This window comes from Xenopus laevis, chromosome 1S (assembly GCF_017654675.1).
Source record: "Xenopus laevis strain J_2021 chromosome 1S, Xenopus_laevis_v10.1, whole genome shotgun sequence".
Classification (NCBI taxonomy): Eukaryota; Metazoa; Chordata; class Amphibia; order Anura; family Pipidae; genus Xenopus; species Xenopus laevis.
In genome coordinates, this window is record NC_054372.1 from 79,634,810 (window position 1) to 79,661,963 (window position 27,154).

General features: G+C 41.7%; 1 protein-coding gene across 20 annotated transcripts in view; it reads right to left on the reverse strand.

Annotated features, from left to right (window-relative positions):
- The window catches only part of adgrl3.S (adhesion G protein-coupled receptor L3 S homeolog), a 1,276,319-nt gene that overhangs the window by 418,646 nt on the left and 830,519 nt on the right, over nucleotides 1–27,154 (reverse strand). Inside the window, exon 22 of one of the 20 annotated variants that reach the window (XM_041579808.1) lies at nucleotides 21,009–21,361. The exons of the other annotated variants lie outside the window; for them this stretch is intronic. Coding sequence (XP_041435742.1) covers nucleotides 21,322–21,361 — 40 coding nt within the window. The 3' untranslated portion in view covers nucleotides 21,009–21,321. Of the gene's footprint in view, nucleotides 1–21,008; nucleotides 21,362–27,154 lie in introns of those variants that run through there. 20 annotated transcript variants of the gene reach the window in all.

Sequence of the window (27,154 nt, forward strand, 5' to 3'; positions counted from 1 at the left end):
ACAAATCCAATGGGGACAGATTTAAATTTTTTGTGTTCCAGGAGGCATGCAAATTATACCTCAGCTTTTTCCCCCACTCTTTTGCTACTGGCGAAGAAAAAGTGAGGTTCGTAATGACCCTATTACAGGGTGATGCCAAAATTTTGGCTCTCAGATTGCCCCTCTCAGATCCTGCCCGTTTTTCCCTTGATACATTCTTTACAACCATGGCTGTACTTTATAATGACCCGGATCGTGCATCTTCTGCAGACTCCGCGATTCATAAATTGCACCAGGGGAAACGGGATGTGGAGGTGTATTGCACCGAATTCCACCGGTGGGCAATTGAAACTGGGTGGAACGACATGGCTCTTCGCAGCCAGTTCCATATTGGCAGATTCTGTTATGGATAGCCTAGTAAATTATCCTTTATCTTCTAACCTGGATGATCTCATGTCTCTTGCCATCCAGGTAGATAGAAGACAGAGGGAGAGAAGGGGTGAGAAGGGTTCTTATTCTTCTGGGTTTACCAATGTTAAGTTTAACTTTCCAAATGTGGTGACCAATGTTTTGTCCCCTAATCCCTCTGCGCCTCTACCTCAGGAGGAACCCATGTAATTGGGAATATCCCATTTAACTCCTGAGGAAAAGGCTCACAGGCGGTCCCAAGGTATATGCATTTACTGTGGAGAGAAGGGTCATTTCTTAAATCAATGTCCTAAGAGGCCTAAATGGAGAAGGGGAGCTCCATTTGGGTAAAGAAGTTTTCTCTCCCCAATCCACCTCTAGGATTTTGATACCAGTTAAGTTAACCTGGCCTACGGGCTCTGTCAAGGTGTCTTCTTTTGTGGATTCAGGGGCGGAGGGGGAGTTTCTTGGATGCTGCCTTTGCGGCAAGATATTGTATTCCTCTTACCCCTCTAAATCCTCCCATGAGGATATTAGCGGTCGATAAAAACCCTTAGGGTCAGGCCTGGTAACTAAAAAGACTGAGGTCTTATCATTGTGTTGTAACAACTTGCACTGTGAGGAATTAACCTTTTTTATTATCAAGGGTGCTTCTTCTCCTCTTATGCTGGGGTTGCCATGGTTGCAAACACAAAACCCACATATTGACTGGGTAACTGGGGAGGTTCTTCATTGGGGTTTAAAATGCCAGGGGTCTTCCATCCCTCCAGTAGTAGCAAATTCACTCCTTGAAGGTTTACCTGTAGCTTATGCAGATTTTGATGATGTTTTATCTAAGGAAGCTGCAGAGACTTTACCCCCACATAGACAGTATGACTGTCCAATCAACCTCATCCCAGGGTCTACTCCCCCTCGTGGTAGAACTTACCCTCTCTCCTTGCCTGAAGCCCAGGCAACGAGAGAGTATATTCAGGAAAACTTAGAGAGAGTTTTTATCAGACCCTCTACTTCTCCTGCTGGTGCAGGATTCTTTTTTGTTGGGAAAAAAGATGGTGGTCTTGGCCCCTGTATAGATTACAGGGGTCTTAATAAGATCACCATAAAGAATCGTTACCCCCTTCCTTTGATTTCTGAATTGTTTGATCAAGTGAAAAATGCCAAGATCTATTCTAAACTTGATTTTAGGGGTGCTTATAACCTTATCCGGGAGGGGGATGAGTGGAAGACGGCCTTTAACACCAGGGACGGCCACTATGAATACCTTTTAATGCCATTTGGCCTTTGTAACGCGCCTTCCATGAGTTTGTTAATGATATCTTCCAGAACCTGCTGGGTTTATTCGTAGTGGTCTATTTAGATGACATTCTAATTTTTTCTTCTAACTTGTCTGATCACCGTAAGCATGTTTGAGAGGTATTGCTAAGGTTAAGGAGGAATAATCTCTTTGAAAAACTCGAAAACTGTACCTTTGAGGTTTCTTCTGTTCAGTTTTTTGGGTTCAACATTTCCAGTAAGGGTCTTGAAATGGATCCTAGAAAGGTTAAACCTGTTCTGGAGTGGGCCCAACCTCTGTCCTTGCGGGCAACCCAGAGGGTTCGCTAATTATTACCGTTAGTTTATTAAAAACTTTTCCTTGATTGTGGCCCCTATTACTAATTTAAACAAGAAAGGCGCAGATCCGAGCATGTGGCCTCCAGAGGCCATTCAAGCTTTTGAGTTTCTCAACAAAGAATTCGTATCTGCTCCCATTCTTTGTCACCCTGACTCTACTCTCCCTTTCATTGTTGAGGTTGATGCCTCAGAGATCGGGGCAGGGGCAGTCCTTTCTCAAAGGCATCCAACTACCAACAAGGTACACCCTTGTGCTTTCTTCTCTAAAAAATTTTTGCCTGCAGAGGCTAATTATGACATTGGGAATAGAGAGTTGTTGGCTGTCAAATGGGCCTTTGAGGAATGGTGACACCTGTTGGAGGGTGCTAAACATTTGATTTCAGTGTTTACTGACCACAAAAATCTGCTTTATATTGAGTCTGCCAAGCGGTTGGATCCTAGGCAGGCCAGCTGGGCTCTGTTTTTCACCAAAGTTTAACTTTTCCCTTACCTACAGGCCAGGTTCCAAGAACAATAAAGCGGATGCACTCTCTAGGAGTTTTGAATCCAAGTCATCTAAGTCTAGTGAGTGCATTTCCATCATTCCTAGTGAACTAATTGTGGCAGCTCTGGGATCAGATCTTGCCACACTCTTATCCTCTGCCCAGTCTGGGGACGTTATTTGTACCCGAGAATCTTAGGGAACCAGTTTTGGGTGAAGCCCACAATTCCAAGATGGCAGGACATCCTGGCATCTCCAAAACAGTAGCGTTTGGTGGCCTTACTTTAAGCAAGACGCTAAAAATGTTGTTAATTCGTGCCCTGTCTGTCAGAGGTCTAAATCCTCTAGGAACTTGTCTCAGGGGTTGTTGAGGCCACTTCCCATTACTGATAAACCCTGGTCCCAGCTGTCGATAGATTTCATTGTTGATTTGCCCCTTCTCAGGGGAAAACTGTGATTTGGGTGGTGGTGGATATGTTCAGCAAAATGAGTCACTTCATTTCCCTCCCACACCTCCCTTCTGCCAAAAAATTGGCCGAGTTATTCATTTCTAATATTTTAAAGTTACATGGTTTTCCTGTTAATATTGTCTCTGATAGAGGGGTACAGTTTGTTTAAAAATTTTGGAGGGCATTCTCCTCCTTGGTGGGGATTGAGTTGTCATTTTCTACTGCTTATCACCCTCAAACTAATGGCCAAACTGAAAGGGTAAACCAGTCCCTTGAAAATTTTTGAGGTGTTATGTATATGATAACCAGTCCTCATGGGCTGAATTATTACCCTGGGCAGAATTTGCCTACAAAAATGCAACTCATTCTTCAACTGGTGAATCTCCATTCTTTACTGTTCATGGTTTACATCCCAAAGCATTTTCTTTTTCTGGTTCTTTGTCCCCTGTACCCTCTGTCAATTCCTCAGTTAAACATTTTGCAAAGATTTGGTCTGGGGTGCACGACTTTCTTTCTGCAGCTACAGCCACTCAGAAAAAAGCAGCCGATAGGTCTCGTAGAGAGGCACCCAAGTATCAGGTAGGAGATTCTGTATTGTTGTCTACAAAGAATATCAAGTTAAAAATCCCTTCTCTCAAGTTGGGGCCCAGGTTTATTTATCCATATCTCATCATTGAAGTAATCAACCCTTCTTCTGTTAATTTCAAAATTTCGAACTCTTTTCATGTTTCCCTCCTGAAACCCGCCACACAGGTATGCCAATAACTGGTGTTGGGTGCCGACCGTCACATGTATGTGTTAACTAAGGGCAAGACTGCAGCAATCCTGTCTTTCATAAATGTAATATGTTCCACTACACTCTTGTGGGGGGTTACCTTTTGTTCCCGGGTCTCGTTTGTTACATCTAGGAGACCACTGAGGTGACGACCATAAAGTAACCCAAAAGGTAATAAGCAGGTGGAGAACTGGGCTACCTCTATAATTGTGAACATAACGTATGGTAAAACATTTTTTCAGAGTTTTGTTAAAGTGCTCTACCAACCAGTCTAGCGATACACAGACGATTTTTAACTCAGCAGCAAAATAGCGTTCCACAATTTCCACCAGGTGATCAGCTGACTAAGAATCTGCATGACTTATTTGCATGATGCCCAATTCATAGATTTACCGAACTACAGTATGTTTGTGTATATTGTGTACAAAGGCACCCAAATGAAAATAGCGCATATGAAATTTTAACGCTCTGACTGCTGTTTAAGGAGCCCTTAACAGTACAGGCTAATTTACTTTTAGAACTGTACAGGTTTACATAGTTACATAGTAAGATCAGGTTGAAAAAAGACCTGGATAAAGGGCACCATCCAAGAGATGATGCCACTCCTCAAGAGCAAGCTTCACCGCCAAGAGTTCACGATTCCCAATATCATAGTTCTGCTCTGCAGGGGATAATTTCTTGTAAAAATAAGCATACAGATATAACTTCCCATCAGCAGAGTGTCTTTGGGAAAGAATAGCACCAGCCCCAACATCAGAAGCATCCACCTCGATGAATAAGGGTAACAGAGGGTCAGGATAATGGAGGACTGAAGCAAAAGTGAAAGCATCCTTCAGGGATTGGAAGGCTTCCACGGCAGGAGGGGGCCACAAATTAGGTTTACCCCCCTTTCGAATAAGGGTAACAGAGGGTCAGGATAATGGAGGACTGAAGCAGAAGTGAAAGCATCCTTCAGGGATTGGAAGGCTTCCACGGCAGGAGGGGGCCACAAATTAGGTTTACCCCCCTTTCGAATAAGAGTGAGGATGGGGGCTATGCCGGAAGAGAAACTCTTGATGAACTGCCGGTAGTAGTTTGCAAACACAATGAATCTCTGTATGGTCTTGGTGCTCAAGGGAAGGGGCCACTTCTGGATCACAGAGACCTTGGCGGGATCCATCTCAAATCCTTCTGGGAAGATGACATGACCTTGGGCACCTCGAAGACACATTTCTCCAACTTGGCAAAGAGGGAGTTTTACCTTAAATGAGAGAGTACCTCATTCTCCTGGGTATGATGACTTTCCATGTCTTTGGAGAAGATTAAGATGTTGTTACAAACTGTAGTGAATAGAAGACCGTAAAGCTAGAAGGGTCTACCTTGTAGATGGAGTAGGAGAGCCCTACCAACCCCCGGTGTTCACCGACGCCCTTTTGGGGCCCTGAACTTTCTGCTGCGAGGGAAGGCAGGGATCCAAATCTCGGCCAAGGTAGTCCAAATGCGGTATCAGAGGGATCAGGCAAAGGCATAGTCAAATTTCAGGCAAGGTCAATGGCTGGTGGCAGGATTCCGCAATTCAGGCAAAGGTCAGTGGCAGGTAGCAAAGATTCGAAGTCAAACAGGCAAGGGGTCAAAAACCAGGCAGGAACAATAATAATAGGCTTAGGCAGGAATACTGAAAAACCAGCTTGGGCAAGGTTGGAGTTCAAAAGCACCTTTTATTTTTTGAATTTGGCACCAAGGTGATGTCATCACGTCCACCGGCATCTTGACGTAGCGCGTCAAGCTGGACCTGCTATGTGAAGTTCGCGCATGCGTCACTACAGAGGTAGCCCAGGAACCGGCGCGTATGCAGGTAACAACGCGCACCGGTCTCCCATCAATTCTTACCAATGTCGTCAAGGTAAACGACCACTGATTTCCTCAAGTGTTCTCGGAAGATGTCACTCACAAACTCCTGGAAGACAGCTGGGGCATTGCAGAGGCTGAAGTGCATTACTAGATATTCGTAATGCCCATCCCGAGTGTTGAATTCTGTCTTCCATTCATCCCTTTCATGAATTAGATTATATGCCCCTTAAAGATCCTGCTTGGTGAAAATCTTAGCCCCTCTCAATTGGTCGAAAAGTTCAGAGATCAGGGGCAATGGGGAAGCGGTTCTTAACAGAAGACATTAGCGAAATCCCCATAGACTGCCGGCAGAGATCGAACATCAGTAGAGGAAAGGGACACCCAGTGGATGGGATTGATAGGCAGTGATGAGGCACAAGCAACTGGCCCAGGAGTGTCAAACACAGTTTGAAACGAATGGAGGAAAGCCTAGACATCATCAGAGAGGAATTCTTTTCCCACAGGGGGGTTGCCCTCTCGAGTGGTTTACCTTCCAACCTGTCATTACGTACCCCACCTTCGCCCGCTCAGAAGTATATTGCGAGGGTAAGGAACTAGCTAACAAAGCCTCTGCAGGCAAGAGGATCCCCACTATAGCGAGGCAGTAGTGGAGATGCGGGGTTCACTAACTGAAGAGACCACAGGAGGAGATATAGGTACCGCAGGGGAACTAGGGGCCCTGAAGGCACCAGAGAAAGGAGAGTATTAAGTATTTGCCCAATGTGGACCTGCTGAGCTTCATATGCTTCCATGAGGGACACCAATATCCGAGAGCTCTTCCCACATCAGGCGTAGCTTCCTCAGTGGGGTCCATGGCCCGATTATAATGTCAGGGGCCTATCGGCTCCCGGCGGGGGAAGTCCAGACCTAGGAGGAAGCTTTGAGTAAAAGTCTAGGTTTGCGGTAACAGAAAAGGGATCAGGAATAAGCATAGTCAAATCCAGCCAGTAGTTCAATAGACAGGCAGATAAATCGCAAAAGTCAAGGTTCAAGCAAGGTCAAAATTCCAGGAATACAATCAACACGAATTTAGGAACACCCAGCAATGCTTAAAAAAATCCTATAATTGGGCATTGAATCGTGGTCGTCCTTTTATTTTGAATTTGGCACCAAAACATGGCATTGTGATGTCACGCCCAAACCCACGCAGTGACCATGGACGCTACCATCTTGAATTTGCCGCAGACGGGAGCAGGAACGCCACAGATCGCTTCTGACAGACTGGAGCCAAAAATTGCAACGCATACTCCAGGTGAGGCCTTATCAGAGACCTATAAGAGGCAAAATTATGTTTTCATGCATTGAGTTTATGGCTTTTCTTATACAAGACAGTACTTTATTTTCTTTTGTGGCCACAGAAAGACACTGTCCAGAGTTAGACAACTTGTTATCCACAAAAACCCCAAGATCCTTCTCACAACACACTGCCATTTAATGTATAACTTGCATTTATATTATTTTTGCCAAAGTGCATAACCTTGCATTTATCAACATTGAATCTATTAAGATCAAGAATAAATAAATACATAAATAACAGGGCTAAAACAGTCAGGTCAAGCTGCCCATGATTTTTATTTTGCTTATAGGAAATAGCATTGCTTATTTTTTCTGGAATTTGTTTATAAGCTGTTTCATCCTTGGAGATGGAAAGTATTAAGGACATTGGAAAACAATTTGTTATTCTTGTGTTGAAAAATGCTAATAATGTTTGGAGAAAGGTCTAAAAATGTATGTATGAATGAGAGAGAGGGCTGAGACACATTAGCAATTTGGCAGTCTCTCTGCACCATCCCAGACCTCAAAGAATCCTAAAAAATTAACCCTTTAAGTGCCAGCAGAATTTCACATTTTGGTTACGCGAAATGCCAGCCGTTTTTGAAACATTTTGTGCTCTCTCACTTTAGGGGCATTTTCTATAGTTTACCTAAGAAAACTATACATTTTTTTTTTCAGGAGAAACTGAGCTTTCTAAATCTGCCTGAGTTTTCATGTATTTCCACCTGTGCAAAAAAATTTATAGTGCTAAATACCAAAAAAAAAATTAAAAATTACCATTTTTCATTGTATATCAATTTATACCAGAAAAATATTTAATTATACAGATGAAAATCCAACTGATTTGGAAAGCCTTATGTCTCTTGAACGTGCCAATACCAGATATGTATAGTTTTAGGGAGATTTAGGACTTCTGTACAGCAAAAACTCCCTGCAGTATATTACCGAATTTTGAAAGCACTAAGGCATAAAACGGCATGCTTTAGATTCCAAGGCAAAAAAATCCTGAAACCGTAGGTTTACCCCAGAAAACCATACATTTTTGAAAAGTACACATTCTGCTGATTCCAAAATGGGTAACTATGTCTCTCTACTCCCAACTACCAAACATCAAAGCTTGTCTGAACATAGCGATTTTTATAAAAAAAATTCAAAATTCTGAAAAATCACTTCAAAGGTTTTATTTTGCTGCTCCGCATAACCCAAACTATATTAGGTACCAAGAAAAAGCACCTGAAATATGATTGCCAGGGGTCTACTGAACAGTTTGATGCCCATTATGCATAGGTTTACCAAAGTATCTGGCACTTAGAGACACCAATATGAAGTTAGCGCATCCAAATTGTTCAGGACTTTACTTCAGCTACTGAAAAATCAACACACTGACTGCATTTTTTGTGGGGTAAAAACACATATATTTTTGGAAAGTACACATTCTATTGAATCTAAAATGGGTACCCATGCCTTTCTACTCCAAACTACAGAGTCGCAAGGCTTTCCCAAAACTGACGGTTTTCGTGAAATATCTAAAAATTGCCTCAATGCTTCAACTTTCCAGCATCATATTGCCCATGGATCATTACGTACCAGGAAAAAGCATCCTAACTATGATTGCCAGGGGTTCTCCAAACAGTTTGGTGCCAATTGTGCATAGGTTTACCAAAGTATCTGGCATTTAGAGGCCCCAAAATAAAGTTATCACATACAAATAGTCCTGTGGGTAACTTCAGCTACTGAAAAATCAACACATTGACTGCATTTTTGTGGGGTAAAAACACACAAATATATGTTTACCCCCCAAAACCATATATTTTTGGAAAGTATACATTCTACTGAATCTAAAATGGGCACCCATGCCTTTCTGCTCCAGACTACTGAGTCGCAAGGCTTTCCCAAAATTGACGGTTTTGGTGAAATATCTGAAAATTGCCTCAGTGCTTCAACTTTCCAGCATCATATTGCCCATGTATCATTACGTACCAGAAAAAAGCATCCTAACTATGATTGCCAGGGGTTCTCCAAACAGTTTGGTGCCAATTGTGCATAGGTTTACCAAAGTATCTGGCATTTAGAGGCCCCAAAATAAAGTTATCACATACAAATAGTCCTGTGGGTAACTTCAGTTACTGAAAAATCAACACATTGACTGCATTTTTGTGGGGTAAAAACACACAAATATATGTTTACCCCCCAAAACCATATATTTTTGGAAAGTATATATTCTACTGAATCTAAAATGGGCACCCATGCCTTTCTGCTCCAGACTACTGAGTCGCAAGGCTTTCCCAAAATTGACGGTTTTGGTGAAATATCTGAAAATTGCCTCAGTACTTCAACTTTCCAGCATCATATTGCCCATGTATCATTACGTACCAGGAAAAAGCATCCTAACTATGATTGCCAGGGGTTCTCCAAACAGTTTGGTGCCAATTGTGCAAAGGTTTACCAAAGTATCTGGCATTTAGAGGCCCCAAAATAAAGTTATCACATACAAATAGTCCTGTGGGTAACTTCAGCTACTGAAAAATCAACACATTGACTGCATTTTTGTGGGGTAAAAACACACAAATATATGTTTACCCCCCAAAACCATATATTTTTGGAAAGTATACGTTCTACTGAATCTAAAATGGGCACCCATGCCTTTCTGCTCCAGACTACTGAGTAGCAAGGCTTTCCCAAAATTGACGGTTTTGGTGAAATATCTGAAAATTGCCTCGGTGCTTCAACTTTCCAGCATCATATTGCCCATGTATCATTACGTACCAGGAAAAAGCATCCTAACTATGATTGCCAGGGGTTCTCCAAACAGTTTGGTGTCAATTGTGCATAGGTTTACCAAAGTATCTGGCATTTAGAGGCCCCAAAATAAAGTTATCACATACAAATAGTCCTGTGGGTAACTTCAGTTACTGAAAAATCAACACATTGACTGCATTTTTGTGGGGTAAAAACACACAAATATATGTTTACCCCCCAAAACCATATATTTTTGGAAAGTATACATTCTACTGAATCTAAAATGGGCACCCATGCCTTTCTGCTCCAGACTACTGAGTCGCAAGGCTTTCCCAAAATTGACGGTTTTGGTGAAATATCTGAAAATTGCCTCGGTGCTTCAACTTTCCAGCATCATATTGCCCATGTATCATTACGTACCAGGAAAAAGCATCCTAACTATGATTGCCAGGGGTTCTCCAAACAGTTTGGTGCCAATTGTGCATAGGTTTACCAAAGTATCTGGCATTTAGAGGCCCCAAAATAAAGTTATCACATACAAATAGTCCTGTGGGTAACTTCAGTTACTGAAAAATCAACACATTGACTGCATTTTTGTGGGGTAAAAACACACAAATATATGTTTACCCCCCAAAACCATATATTTTTGGAAAGTATATATTCTACTGAATCTAAAATGGGCACCCATGCCTTTCTGCTCCAGACTACTGAGTCGCAAGGCTTTCCCAAAATTGACGGTTTTGGTGAAATATCTGAAAATTGCCTCAGTACTTCAACTTTCCAGCATCATATTGCCCATGTATCATTACGTACCAGGAAAAAGCATCCTAACTATGATTGCCAGGGGTTCTCCAAACAGTTTGGTGCCAATTGTGCAAAGGTTTACCAAAGTATCTGGCATTTAGAGGCCCCAAAATAAAGTTATCACATACAAATAGTCCTGTGGGTAACTTCAGCTACTGAAAAATCAACACATTGACTGCATTTTTGTGGGGTAAAAACACACAAATATATGTTTACCCCCCAAAACCATATATTTTTGGAAAGTATATATTCTACTGAATCTAAAATGGGTACCCATGCCTTTCTGCTCCAAACTACTGAGTCGCAAGGCTTTCCCAAATTTGTCGGTTTTGGTGAAATATCTGAAAATTGCCTCAATGCTTCAACTTTCCAGCATCATGTCGCCCACGTATCATTACGTACCAAGAAAAAGCATCCTAACTGTGAGTGCCAGGGGTCCTCCAAACAGTTTGGTGCCCACTGTGCATAAGTTTACCAAAGTATCTGGCATTTAGAGGCCCCAAAATTAAGTTAGTGCATAATAGTCCTGTGGGTAACTTCAGCTACTGAAAAATCAACACACAGGAGAAAGCTCTCTGTTTGGTGCTGAATTAAGCATTCAAATCCCTGTTTGAGACAGGATTTTTTGTTTTCACTTGGTGTGTGAATGTGTTGTCCACTTGGTGTGTAAAATTTGGGAAGTTTTAAGTTGATTTTTCTTTTGACCCTGAAGGTGAGTGATTCCTAGCCCAGTTCCCTTCACTTGCTCTGGGCTACAAACTCACTGTTAGATCCCCTACCCCTCCCCCGCACCTGGGTGTCAGTTTTATTTGCATTTTCTCTTGTTTCAGCACAAATTGTTTACTTGTTGTACAGATTGAGTGGGGATTTTGATTTTGCACTCAGTTCTGTGAGGAGAGAAAGCTAAAGGGAAAAGGATTTAATATAAGTATAAATATAAAATCTTTTCCAGCAGCAGCAGTGCAGCTCCCAGGCACCTGCTCACATTAAACCTCTCCCTGCCACAGCTTCTCAACTTTAAACTTACTTTTTTTGTTGATCAATAGTATAAAGCTTTCTTTTTGTGTGGTGTTTTGTAAAATAATGGGAGGGAATAAAAAGGAAAGTTATAAAAAAACATCTCTGGGTTCTAAAGCAAAAGGACCTGAAAAAACCCAGCTGTAGCTCTGCAATGAAACACCAGTCAGAGCCCATGTCAAAAAGCCCCATTGCCTCTACTTCTGCTGCTGCAGCCAATGTGACCACTGCTAAAACATTTGCACAGGCGCTAGCTACTGGCAGCAACCCTAGCCAAGTCACTGCAGGGGTAGAGAAGCTTACAAGGAAGCATGGGGTCAGATGCCTAATATCAAGCACTCATGGCATAGAGGCTTATATAAAGGCTGCAGCTGAAGTGGTGGGCCACTCTGCAGTAGTGGCAGCAATCAAAATGTATGGGAAAGCCATAATCTTTGCCCGTACGCTAACTGCAGTGCATGCTCTGGTACAGAGGGGTATCACAGTGGGAGGGAGTTATGTCCCTGTAGAACCCCTAGAAAGATTGGGCACAAGGGTGGTTTTATCTAATGTGACCCCCTTCCTGCAAGACCACGTATTGTACCCCCACCTGCAAGCCCTTGGGGAGTTAAAATCAAATATGTCTAGAACTCCCCTGGGATTTAAGGAAAGCAGACTGAGGCACGTCCTTTCCTTTAAAAGGCAGGTGCAACTACTTTTACCTCGGGGGCAAGACACTATTGAGGGGTCTTTCAGGGTTCCATTTGAAGGGGTGCTGTATAAAAATTTTTACAGCACAGAGGAAGTGAGGTGCTTCCTTTGCAAGAACCTGGGGCACACTCAAAGGGTAAAATTAAGACCACAGCCCCTGTTCCTGCCCCCAGTGCCTCAAATAAAACATCTGATCCTGCTGGGACTATTTCAGCAGGGTCCTCAAAGGGGATATCTCCTTCACTAAAGAACCTCAATGTGGCTGTTACACAACCCACCTCTACAACATCCAAACCTCCTCCTTCTTCACTGAAGACATCTAAGGCTGCAGCATGTCTTACAATTGTCTCAAAAGAGAAGGGGGGAAAACATGTCAAAGCTTCCCCCAGGGTCACAGTTGTTCCTACCACAACAAATGTACCCCTGTTATGGGCACCCCTGAGGGTGTGGGGGTACCCATGATTTCAACACCTGTTGGGGTTGGGGCAGATAGTGGCCTTTCCTCTTCAGATGCCAAGAAAAAGAGGAAATTTTAATCAAACTGGCTGGTACCTGAGGAATGGGCATCAGTGGTGAGTGATGGAGCACCCCCATTCAAGGGTAAAAAGGGCAGCAAAACTTCTGCTCCTCATGTGGTGACATTGTCTGGCCCAACTGTTGGTCACGATCAACCGGTGTCAGACCATGCACTTCTGCCTCCAGACCAGGTGGGGAATAATGAGGTTAATGGTCTGCATGGCCTTGAACATGGCAGTGTTGGTCACCCCACAAAGTCAGGGGTGCAGTATCTGCCTCAAAATCATTTGGAAGATCTTCCCTTGGAGTGTAAAGAGACACCTAATGAGACTCCTGCAGAGTGGGCAGTCAGTGTTCCTGTAGTGCTGAGATTTGGGAACTACAACCAGCCTCAGTTTTTAGTGCCTCAGGGTATTTCACTCCAGGAGGGGGAGAATATTGGGCTAACCCCCATACAGGACCCTGCAGATAAAACTGCTGGGAAGGATGGTGAGGGTGGAGTTGTAAATACGGAGGAGGGTAGCCAGACAACCTCTACTGTTCATGCTAAAATCTCTCCTCCCTTGTCTTCCACTGACCCAAATGTTATTGCCATCCAGAAAGCACAGGAGGCAGTGGAGAGGGCAGAGGCTAACCATCGAGCCTCCAAAGCTCTACCTGTTGCTGGGGAGCTAATTAGTTCTGTTGCTCCTGTGTCAAACACTTCCAAATGTGTTTCAAGTGAAGTTGAGGGAACACCTGAGCCATTTCAGGGGCTTCAGAAAAGTGATTCTGATACTTTTCCTGTAACAACTTGAGGAGGTTGACATAGGAGTGGCAAATCCCTCTACCCCAATCATCCCTGCTGAGGAACTCATAAAGTTTCTTGAGAGCACCCTTGGTGTTAAATTAGAGAAGAAGCTGCACATGGCTCTAGAGAAGTGGCATGATTTGCCTTTAGTTATCAATTCTGTGAGACAATACATTAAGGTCATAAAAGAGGCCAAGAACTATGGAACAGCAGAATATCTCCGTATAATGAAGTTTCACAAAAAATGTTTGTCTCATCAGACCTTGATGAAGGTTAAAGCACTTCCTAAGACTCAGTAATGGGCTTGAGTATAAGCACACTTAATACTAATGGCTGTCGGAATCCTTTCCGAATGTTTCAGGTACTTTCCTTTCTTCGTCAAGGAGGGTACTCTGTGAGTTTCCTCCAAGAGACCCACACCACTCCAGAGCTTGAAGCAAGCTGCATCTGGAGTGGAAGGGAAGGGTCTTTTTTAATCACCTCACTTGGACATCATGTGGGGTGGTGACCCTTTTCTCAGATTTCTTCCAGCCAGAGGTCCTGAGCGCTACCTCTGTCATCCCTGGCCGTCTATTGCATCTTCAGGTCCGGGAGTCAGGTAGAACATATAATCTAATGAATGTGTATGCTCCTACTACCGGACCAGAGAGGGCACGGTTCTTTGAAAATTTGTCAGCCTACATGGAGACAATTGACTCTGACGAAGCCTTGATTATAGGGGGTGATTTTAATTACACCCTTAATGCTCGAGATCGCAATGTACCCAAGAAAAGGGACTCCTCTGAGTCAGTTTTGCGAGAACTAATTGCTCATTTCTCCTTGGTTGATGTCTGGAGAGAACAGAACCCAGAGACGGTTGCCTTTACCAATGTCAGGGTGAGAGATGGTCATGTTTCTCAATCCCGGACAGATAGGATATATATATCGAGCCATCTCATGTCACGAGCCCAGTCGAGCACCATTAAATTGGCACCATTCTCAGACCACATTGTGTATCCCTGAGAATGTCAATCGCACCATCTCTGCCAAAAGCTGCTTACTGGCACTTTAACAACAGTTTATTAGAAGATGAGGGTTTTGCAAAGTCAGTCCGGGATACATGGAGAGGCTGGAGGGCCTTTCAGGATGAATTTGTCACATTGAACTAGTGGTGGGATGTAGGCAAGGTTACCTAAAGCTCTTGTGTCAAGAGTATACCAAAAGTGTGAGCGGGCAGCGCAATGCAGAGATTGAGGCACTGAATGGGGAGGTGCTTGATCTTGAGCAAAGGCTATCAGGCTCTGAAGACCAAGCCCTTCAGTGTGAATACCTAGAAAGGAAAGAAGCGCTGCGTAACATGGAACAACGACAGGCTCGTGGTGCCTTTGTGCGAAGCTGGATGCAGTTACTTTGTGATATGGATCGTGGTTCGCGATTCTTCTATGCTCTGGAGAAGAAGAAGGGGAATCGAAAACAAATCACATGCCTTTTTGCGGAGGATGGAACCCCCCTTGAGGATCCGGAGGCTATCTGGGACAGAGCCCGGTCCTTCTATCAAAACCTTTTTTCTCCAGATCCCATCTCTCCAGATGCCTGTGAGGAGCTATGGGATGGGCTTCTAGTGGTCAGTGAGAGGAGAAAAGAGAGGTTGGAAACACCAATCACTCTAGATGAACTCTCTCAAGCACTCCGTTTAATGCCCCACAATAAATCTCCTGGGCTTGACGGACTGACCATAGAGTTCTTCCAGTTCTTCTGGGATACTCTGGCCCCTGATTTCCATAGGGTCCTAACTGAGGCCTTCAAGAAAAGTGAGTTGCCACTTTCGTGTCATCGAGCAGTGTTATCACTGCTTCCTAAGAAGGGGGATCTCTGTCTTATTAAGAACCAGTCTCACTGCTCAGCACAGACTATAAGATCGTGGCCAAAGCTATCTCACTCAGGCTCAAATCTGTGCTGGCATAGGTGATTCATCCTGACCAGTCCTATACAGTCCCCGGTCGGACAATTTTTGATAATGTCTTTTTAATCCGAGAATTACTACATTTTGCGAGAAGGACTGGTCTATCTCTTGCTTTTCTCTCTCTGGATCAAGAGAAGGCATTTGACAGGGTGGATCACCAATATCTTATAGGCAGTCTGCAAGCCACAGTTTGTGGGATACCTGAAAACAATGTATGCCTCTGCAGAGTGTTTCTGCACTGGTCTGTGACTGCACCTCTGGCCTTTGGATGAGGAGTTCGGCAAGGATGCCCCTTGTCGGGACAACTGTACTCGCTGGCCATTGAGCCCTTCCTGTGTCTCTTAAGGAAAAGGCTCACGGGACTGGTTCTCAAAGGGTGGTTCTCTCAGCCTACGCTGATGATGTAATTCTTGTGGCCCAGGACCTAGTTGATCTTGAGCGGGCACAAGAGTGTCAAGAAATCTATGCTGCTGCCTCATCTGCCCGGATCAACTGGTCCAAGAGCTCAGGTCTTCTGGAGGGTTCTCTACAGGTAGATTTCCTGCCTCCTGCTTTTCGTGACATCTCGTGGGAGAGTAATATCATTAAATATTTAGGCGTCTACCTATCAGCTGAGGAGTATCCTGTCTCACAGAATTTCATTGAACTTAAGGAGCGTGTACTAACCCGCCTTGGAAAGTGGAAAGGTTTTGCTAAAGTACTTTCTATGAGGGGGAGAGCTTTGGTGATTAATCAGCTGGTGGCCTCTCAGATCTGGTACCAGCTGATATGTCTTAGCCAACCCAAGAATTCATTGCTAAGATCCAGAGAAGGTTACTGGACTTTCTCTGGATAGGAAAGCATTGGGTTTCTGCAGGTGTCTCAAGCCTCCCGTTCAAAGAGGGAGGGCAGGGAGTCGTGTGTATACGTTCTCAAGTGCACACCTTCCTTCTACAGCAAATACAGAGATACTTGTATGCAGATCCTTCTCCACATTGGTGTACTCTAGCATCGAGTTTTTATCGCCAGGTACGAAATATGGGATATGACCGGCAATTGTTTATCATTGAACCTGAGGGTTTCCTAAGAAACATTTCAACCCTGCCGGCTTACTACCAAGACACGCTAAAGACCTGGAGCATGGTATCCGTGTTAATGCAAGGAGCCATTGAAGGGGAAGACATTCTAAACAAGCCCCTACTTTACAATCCATCTTTTAAGACTAGGATGTTAGAATCCATCAGCATCCGCCGTCGTCTTTGCCAGGCTCGGTTAACCAGAGTTGGAGATCTCCTGGATTTTGAGAAATCAGATTGGGTGGACTCTCAAGCAGTTATGCAACGCATGGGATTCCTCACCACTAGGGTTCCACACCATCTGCTCAAGGAAATCAAGGACACAATCTCTCCTGATTCTCACACCTTCATTGATGGGGTTTTACATGCTGGAGAGCCACGTCCACCTTGGAACTCCTCACCTCCAGACATAATAATAGCGCCTAAAACCCGTCAATCCCTCCAAGCACCTCCTTCCCCCAACTTGAGCCAGTTGGAGAATTTTCCATTGACACACTTTCATGATATAACAAGAAAGCTGTTGTACTCTCTAATGCTTCACACTGTACACTTCCTTGCCCTCATCTCCCGCTATGACACCATCTGGAGACGTGTGCTTAATGAGGGTGAAAGACCTCAGTGGCGAGCTCTTTATTACAGTTTGGTGCCTAGACCCACTGGAGACTTGAGTTGGAAGGTGCTGCATGGTGCATTGAGCACGGGAGAGTATTTAGCTCGTTTTACAGACTCCCCAGCTGCTTGTCCATTCTGCAGCAAAGGAGAGTCTGTGTTTCATGCTTATTTTACGTGTGCCAGACTGCAACCTCTATTGGCTCTTTTGAGGAAGCTTTACCTGCAGTTCTGGTTACACTTTCCCCTCATGTTTATATTTTTGGACGCCCAGTATCCCGGGACAATAAAGCGAAAGACCTTCTCTCCAACTTGCTCCTGGCTTTAGCTAAATTAGTCATCCATAAATCTAGAAAGCAATGTTTGGAAGGTGGGAATCCTCTGCCACAGAGGTCTTGTTCCGAGTGCTGGTGCGTTCCCGCATCCGAGCAGAGTACACCCAAGCAGTGTTTACTGGTCGGTTGAAAGAATTTGCTGACCAGTGGGCAATAGATAGGGTACTTTGCTCAGTATCCCCAGACCTGGTTTCTGTTCAGACAATCCTCACACTCCATATTTAAGTGCACTTTAATTTAAGTGACAGTTGTATTTTAATCAGTTAATTATCTCCTTTGAGATGTGATTAACTGTGGTGAGCAATCACTCACCTGCAATTTGAATAATATATCAGGTAATAAAAAATCAACACATTGACTGCATTTTTGTGGGGTAAAAACACAGAAATATATGTTTACCCCCCAAAACCATATATTTTTGGAAAGTACACATTCTACCGAATCTAAAATGGGTACCCATGCCTTTCTGCTCCAAACTACGGAGTCGCAAGGCATTCCCAAAATTGTCGGTTTTGGTGAAATATCTGAAAATTGCCTCAATGCTTCAACTTTCCAGCATCATATCGCCCATATATCATTACGTATCACAAAAAAGCACCCAAACAGTTTGGTGCCCACTCTGCATATGTTTACCAAAGTTTATGGCATTTAGAGGCCCCAAAATGAAGTTAGCGCATACAAATAGTCCTGTGGGTAACTTCAGCTAATAAAAAATCAACACATTGACAGCATTTTTGTGGGGCAAAAACACAGAAATATAAGTTTACCCCCCAAAGCTATATATTTATGGAAAGTACACATTCTACCGACTCTAAAATGGGTACCCATGCCTTTCTGCTCCAAACTACTGAGTCGCAAATTCATTCCCAAAATTGTCTGTTTTTGTGAAATATCTGAAAATTGCCACAATGCTGCAACTTTCCAGCATCATATCGCCCATGTATCATTACGTACCAAGAAAAAGTATCCTAACTATGATTGCCAGGGGTCCTCCAAACAGTTTGGTGCCCACTGTGCATAGGTTCACCAAAGTATATGGCATTTAGAGGCCCCAAAATGAAGTTAGCGCATACAAATAGTCCTGTGGGTAACTTCAGCTAATGTAAAAATCAACACATTGACTGCATTTTTGTGATGTAAAAACTCAGAAATATATGTTTACCCCCCAAAACCATATATTTTTGGAAAGTACACATTCTACAGAATCTAAAATGGGTACCCATGCCTTTCTGCTCCAAGGCTTTGCCAAATTAGGCGTTTTTTATTGAAATACCTGAAAATTGCTTCAAAGCTTCAACTTTCCAGCATCGTATCGTCCATGTATCATTACCAGCATAAAGCGTCCTAAATATAAACACAGGGGTCTACTAAACAGTTTGATGCCCAATATGCATAGTTATACCAAACTATGTGGCACATAGAGACCCCCAAATGACAATAGTGTATATACATTTTCACTGCTGACGTGCTGGCTGCTGCAATTTAAGCACCCAGTTAGTGTATTATTTGACATTAGACCCAGCTAACAGTACAGAGACCCCAGAAAACCATATATTTTCAGAAAGTACACATTCTGACGAATCCAATATGGGTAAATAAGTGTTTCTACTGCAAACTGCCAAACTGCAAAGCAATGCTGAACGTAATGGTTTTTATCAAATTTATGAAAATCGTCACAAAGCTTGAATTTTACCCCATTATATGCCCCACATTTTGTAACATATCAGCATAAAACATCCTAAATATCAAGGCCAGGGGTCTACTGAACACTTTGATGCCCAATATGCATAGATATACCAAACTATGTGGCGCACAGAGACCCGCAAATGACAATAGTCTATATACATTTTCACGGCTGACGCGCTGGCTGCTGCAATATATGCACCTGGTGTGTGTATTATGCGACATTAGACCCCCCTAACAGTACAGAGACCCCAGAAAACCATATATTTTCAGAAAGTACACATTCTGATGACTCCAATATGGGTAAATAAGTGTTTCTACTGCAAACTGCCAAACTGCAAAGTAATGCTGAACGTAATGGCTTTTATCAAATTTCTGAAAATCGTTACAAAGCTTGAATTGTACCCCATTATATGCCCCACGTTTCATAACTTATCAGCATAAAAAATCCTAAATATGAACGCCAGGGGTCTACTGAACACTTTGATGCCCAATATGCATAGATATACCAAACTATGTGGCGCACAGAGACCCCCAAATGACAATAGTCTATATACATTTTCACGGCTGACGCGATGGCTGCTGCAATATAAGCACCTGGTGTGTGTATTATGCAACATATACAGAGCTGAAAATACAAAAAAATGGCTAAAAATTCAATAAAATGGCTAAAAATGCACCAAAATGCCCAAAATTGCAATATGATCACCAAATAACATACAAAAGTACAGTTGGCAAATATGCTATTTGTAATGGCAATAAAACATTTTTTTCAGCCAAAAAAGAGACGATGCGATAAGAAAAAAAAAGCCACAATGCCATGTGTGTGCACTTGTACAATTGGTAAATTACATGTTATGTGCGCATGTGTGCGTGTGCATGTGTTTGTGAGTGCAGTGAGTGTGAGTGTTGACTGCCAGTGGTAAAATTGTCTGGGAGCTCATAACTCCACTGTTGGGCTGATACGTCGAAAACTTTTACACAAACATCCTCTTATTCAGAACCCTTTATTGTTTGGACACCCTAGCCTGTGGCACCATTAGGTATAACCACAAAGTACTGCCTAGATATTTAGCAAAAAAATCGCAAAACGGTGAAAAATTTGTGAAACTGATTTGGTGTGCGTCCCAAGTTTAATGTAAGGTGGCAATACCCAGCATGCAATGGGACTGACTTGTAGAATTTTGGGCTCTGTTCCCCAGTCTCCCTTCCTTCTTAAGCATTCTCACATTTTACAGTGACTTTCCTCAATTTCAGACAATTTGGAGGCAAAAATCTGCTTGCCACCAAAATTTCTAGAGGTTGACCTGTTTTACCAATATTTATTGAAATTTTAATCTTTCAGATTTTGCAAATCAGTGAAAATTGAAAAAGGCGTATTTTCAAATCTATTCATTTATTTTTAAGACTTATTTTCACTGCACAGATTGTGCTATTTTTGGGCTACTTTTGAAGTTCCTCTTGGCTAGTTTTGGGCCTCTTTGTACTTTAAACGGCCTGTTTTGAATATAGTTTTCCCTTACTTTTAAGCTTTGTACACTGTGATAAATTAATATATGCCATGTTTTGCTTTGGAGTCAATGGGAAGAGCATAGAGCAATTCACACTTATGTTTTGCTCAGTAACTGGTACACACATGCCCTCCCTGTATGCATTGTTAGAGCACTCCTATCTTTTCAAAAGAAAAAAAGTGCTCACATTTTGCCAGTTTCTTAAAAACATCTTTTTTACATTAGCTTTAATAACAAAAGCTCAACTAATAATAATTACTCTGAACACATAACATCTGGGTTCTTTGTATCCCACATTAAAATCAATAAACCATATATTTATGTCAATGAACCATATATTTATGTGTAAATGCAAGTAGTCATAATTCTGTTATATTATCCAAACAACTTTAAGTACCATATGAGTAGTAGTTAAATGAAAAATAGACTCCAAATATATAGGTTCCAAAAAACTATTTTATCAACATATAAAAAGAAAAATAAAAGCACAACAGTGCTGGTAAAATTATATTTTAGGAGGAGGGCTATCCCTGAAGCTCCACAGGAGGTCCCTCACTTCCTGTATCTCCCGCCTCATTTCGGTGACCTGCTGCACCAGGCCAGGTAGCAGGTTGTGGTGGTGGTGCTTGGCCTCCGTCTGTGTAGCAGCATCAGCTGTTGCTACACCAATGCCCCTTTCCTCTTCAGCCTCTGATAGAGATGGTGCTGGAGGTGCTGGAGGACTCGCAGGCACAGCAGGTTCTGCTGCCTCCTCCTCTCTGCCTTCTGCTGCAGTGGCCTTCTTCAGCCCCTCCTGCAGCTGGATCTTTTTGGATCCACTCCGCTGGCAATCAAAGAATTTCAGTTTGAGTAATACAGCACTTGCATTTGTACAGTACAAATTATACCGGCTGAGGTGTTGTGTAACTACAAGAAAACCATCATTGATAAGGATGGCCAAGTATGGGGCAGGGCAAAACCATTAAGAGAGTTTTTTGCAGCAGATAATCTCCATTTGACAGCTCATTTACTTGTTTGCGAAGAAGCACACACTCCAGGAGCCAGCCGATGTTGTTAAAAGCCTTTATTCAAAAACATCTAAAACAAACGGTCCTTATGCGTTTCGTATCTGAAGATACTTACTCATTGGCATAATTTAAACAAGTAAAAAGGATATGATGTACGAAATCAATCATCCTGATATTAACCCTAAAACAAAAATGTCGTAGCTGAAGTGAAACAATCGCTTTCTTTTTTGTTAGTTTAAACAATGAAATTCTGAAAAGTTTAACAATAAAAATGTTGACAATTCTTCACAACAAGAACTAGAAAAAAGGAAAAGAAAACGAAAACGTAAAATTAAATTGGATTATTCTAAATTTCCAGTTGATGCATTAGATTATGGAACGATATTATGGAACGATCAGAATACTGACCCATTTAATTGAATACAAAATGCAATCTTATTGATACTAAGCAAAAGCTAAAACTCTGATTTAATTAACACCTATTTTAATGAGGAGGTTAGCACGATGTTAACGTTCCCAGTGAACCAATTATGTTTCGATGATTCCGATATGTGGAAAATCTTCCAGAAAATCAAATTTGTTTAGATACATGAAACGTGTATTAAACCGTTAATTCTTACTGAATACCAGGGATACCATGTATAAAAATAGGGGTGTGGAAGCACTCTAAAGGCTAAGTAATAGTATATTTAAGTATAAAGGAAGTGCTAGTTTTAATGCACATTCCCTGGGCCCCTGTCTCAAAAGTAAGTTTACAAAACAGGGGTTTTTAGTTACAAAGTTATGATCATAAAGTTGAAAAGCCACCATACCACGTCAAGGTAAACCCCACATGGCGGTCCCTAACTTGTTAGCCTTTCGGCCATAGTATAAAAAGTCTTACTGCATAGTAGCATTCAGTGTAATCAGTGTCTGTTGAACCTTGGTTTCAGTGAAAAGGATCTATCCTCCCCCGCCAGTATGCGGCTTTTAAGGGAGAGGCATTGTCCAACCAACGCCCATTTTTAAAAGTATAGGGCCCCATTAGTTTAAGGGGGGGTATGGGGTGCTATTAAAAACCACATGAAGCTCAGCCACAGCTTCTGGCAACAATACAATGTATAAAAATAGGGGTGTGGAAGCACTCTAAAGGCTAAGTAATAGTATATTTAAGTTACCAGGGATACCAGCCACAATAGTTGTCTTAAATGTATATCTCGATTTATTTAATTGATTATTTTTTTCTAAACCCGCAGCTATCTGGTATAGTTACAAATGGAATATTAGATGTAAAAAATGTTGACGTATAATACTCCAAAGTGACTTAATATAATCTAAGTCAGTTTACATGAGCTAACGTAAAAGGACCTATTAAGGACTTGCATCCCGATATTTTGTGTAATTTCCTTTATCCTTCACTATCAACATTAATTATAATCCAATATCAAACCTCAAGTTTAAACACATTATCTGACAATGTTAATTTTGTTTTTTAACATTTTTATGTTTTTTAAAACTTTACGTGATAGTTAGTCCAAATAACTCAATGAATTTAACCCTATAAACTTAGTGTGTAATATAAATTAATTTGTGATTACTACTTATGTGTACCAAAATTTAATTGAATTCATCTGTGCTTAATTATCATAACGTGCAACATTTTTACAAATTAATTTTTATAAAATTAAATTAAAATTGTGAACAATGTAATTGTATAACTAACGGATTAAAGTGAAATAAATTACTGTTATTAATGAATTAATTCACGTGATGCAACCATGAACAGTGTATGAGTGCATGATTAAAAGTGCCAAATTATATTTATCAAAGTGTGTATATATTCATAATTACTAATATCCTTTACCAAATTAGTTTTTATCTAAATTTGGTTTATATCTAAGTTTGTTATCTAAAACTAACTCTTATATTTAGCCTCTAAAAAGTGCATGTGATAATGAAATGTAGTTTCAATACTTATGCAAACCCCTAGTGCTGACACAACAGTGTTTGTTGCCATACCTAGGTGAAAAACGAAGTGACATTTACAAGTGCCAAATATAGAATATAAATCACAGGCTCATTCCACGGACCCATGAGCTATATTTTCTATAAGAATGCTAAAATGCTAAATTTCAAAAAACCAAGACTAAAATCAAAATTATCAGATGGAGGACATTACATGTGGCAAGAAATATCAAAACGCAAATTTAAACCCAGGGGCTGCTTAGTTTCTAATGTGAAAATCCAGTATGCTTCCCTATAAAACAACCTTTGCATCAAATCACCACCTCTCGATGTTGGAATAATTTTCTCTATCCCTTGGATCCTAAGATGCAAACAAACTACGTGAAACTATTTGATTGATGTGTTATTGCATTCGACACCTAAGTTTTCTTGAGGTACAGCCCACATACTGGATGTTGCATTTCGTACAGGTAAGTAAATAGATGACAAAAGAGGAATTGCAATTAATTAAGTCTTTAAACTTTTAGTGTTGCTGCTCGTAAACTCACCTGATTTAAACATTTGCAAGTTATACATTATGATCCCTAATACCACCAGAATCACTCAAAAGTTCAGATCTCATAGGGGCAAATTCACTAAGGCGCGAAGCGCCGAACGCTAGCGTTAATTCGCTAGCGTTTGGCATTTTCGCTACTGCGCAAATTCACTAACGAAAGCTGGCGTAGTTTCACTAGTGTTACTTTGCAACCTTACGCCAGGCGAATCTTCGCTAGCGATGAAACTACGCAAATTCACTAACTTGCGCAGTGTAGTGAACGCTACCTTTTATGCTAGACTTCCTTCGCCACCTCAGACCTGCCGAAGCGCAATAGAGTAGATAGGGATTGTTTAAAAAAAAGTCAATTTTTTTTCTAAGTCCCAAAAAACACTGGCGTGTTTTCTACATGATGGCTGATAGGCTGAAAAAGATCGAAAATTTTTTGGGGCTCCCCTTCCTCCCCCCTACATTTCTTGACTCATGGCAACTTACCTAGACAGTGGGCACATGTGTAGGGCAAAATAAAATTTTTATTTGCTGATTTGAAGGTTTTCTAGCCATTTGTAGTGCAGATACGTGTTCCTCCATTGAAATTTGAATTTCGCGCCGTATGCAAATTAGCCTTCGCTAGCGTAACTTCGCTTTATATAGCGAATCAACGCTAGCGCAACTTCGCAACCTTACGCTACCCCTGTGCGCAACTTCGGATTTTAGTGAATTTGCGGAGCCCTGGCGAAACTACGCCTGGCGAAGTGTGGCGAAGTGCGGCGAAGTTGCGCCTGGCGCAACTTCGCATCTTAGTGAATTTGCCCCTTAGTCTTAAGTGCTCTGGTAAATTCACACAAAAATTAGAGCGCTCACCTGTTACTCCATCAGCCTTTTCAGGTATCTGGTGCTAAACAGCATACAAGGCCCCCTGCGAAGAGCCAGGCCAGGCTTGAGAAAGGGCCCTGTGCGGCCCGAAACGTTGCCATGTTTTTGAAGTTTGCAATGAGCCAATAAAAGTCACTTTTTGCATTGACAAAACTGGATTGTGTGCTACAGCTACTTTGGACTTAAGTGCTCTGGTAAAGGCCACAACCAAATGTTTCAAAGAATATCCTCTCTCCAGAAACCAATCTCGTAGTTTAACTGCTTGCGTTATAAATTCATTATCAGTGCTACAGTTTCTCCTAAGCCTTTGGAACTGACCTATGGGTACAGCTTGACATGACTGGGATGACATGACTGGGATGGCAGGAATCAGCTCTCAAAAGTGAGTTTCCTGCTGTCCATTTCTTTAACACAGTGCTACTAATTTTGCAGCCTTTTCCAATTAGCTTCAGGTCTAAAAAGTCAAGAAAAGTGCAATCCAACTTAATTTTAACTTTTCAGAATTTCATTGTTTAAACTAACAAAAAAGAAAGCGATTGTTTCACTTCAGCTAAGACATTTTTGTTTTAGGGTTAATATCAGGATGATTGATTTTGTACGTGACATCCTTTTTACTTGTTTAAATTTTGGTCACAGCTGTTTTAAATTATGCCTATGAGTAAGTATCTTCGGATACGAAATGCGTAAGGATCATTTGTTTTAGCTGTTTTTGAATAAAGGCTTTACACTACATTGGCTGGCTCCTGGAGTGTGTGCTTCTTCGCAAAATTGTTGCTATTACTCCCCCAGCTACGGGTTCATTTCATGTAATTGCTGTGAAAATTTATTGTATGCCACACACTGGTTAAGGCTGCACCCGAACACGATAGACCCGGGGTTTGCACACCTGGGTCACCTAACCGGGTGAGCAACATCTTGCTTATTATTGACTTTAGGGGATTAAGCTGCCGTCTTCCTTTTGTATATCATTTACTTGTTATCTAACTTGTCTGCAATTATACAGTCAACTGTTCCAATCCTAATTAAAGTATTCACTTAAATAAATTTTTTCTGTAAAATAGCAAATTATAAAACAAGTCGTGACTTTATTGTAATAAACAGGAGAATTGTTTTCTTTTTAAATAACTCTACCTTCCACATCCATGCGCAGTTCTTCCACCAATGAGGTGTGGCGCCTCTTTTAAATCGCTCGAGATTTTCTGGAGCATGCACAGAGTTAGGCGCACCACAAACTGCCGGCTCAGCCTGCGCCTCAGCCTCTCCATGACACTCCAGCAGAGTGGCTGGATGCCTATTGTCCCAGGAGGGATATTGTCGTATCCCTCCCAGCGCAGGTACCTGATGAGGTACCTCAACTCCTCCTGGCTCATCATCCCAGGTCCTACCATGTTTTGCAACTGCAAGTTTTGCACTCCAAGTGTAAGTGCACTACAAGTGTAAGGGCAGGGCATTGGGTATTTATATTGTTGACGCCCATTTGTCGAGTATGGTGCACAGGCGCACAATTTGAGGAATTAGCTATAGAATTCACTATTCAAATACATTATGGTTTTCTTATTTTAGTAATAGTGTGACTACATTACACATTACAGAAGAAATTAGACTACAAAGAAGCAATATTAGAATTGAAATTATGTTTAGGAGCCTCTACAGACCCCAACCATAAGAAATTAGACTACAAAGAAGCAATATTAGAATTGAAATTATTTTTAGGAGCCTTGACAGACAGACCCTTGACAGACCCAAGTAGTAACATGAACATAGAATTAAAATTAGAATTAGAAGAGGTAGACCCCAACCAGAAACAATTAAACAGAAAATGCGGCATTATTGGAAGCCACATAATTTTTATGAGCTTTGGCAGACCCCAACCAGAAGAAATTAGACAACCTTATGGCAGTAGTAGCATGAACATAGAATTAAAATTAGAATTAGAAGAGGTAGACCCCAACCAGAAACAATTAACCGGAAAATGTGGCATTATTGGAAGCTACATAATTTTTAGGAGCTTTGGCAGACCCCAACCAGAAGAAATTGGACAACTATGCTGGCACCTAATTTGATGAATCTGCTAATAAATTGAGTGTCCCTAAAATCCACTGTATATTTTTTTGGTTGCACGTTTCACATAATGCAAACTTTCAATACAAGTATTATACAAGACAACCCTAGCATTGAAGAGATTGTCAATTTGTTATTTGTATGATGACTGAAGCAGCAGGAATTTTGGCAGCATTCCTTTTGGAGACCTCAT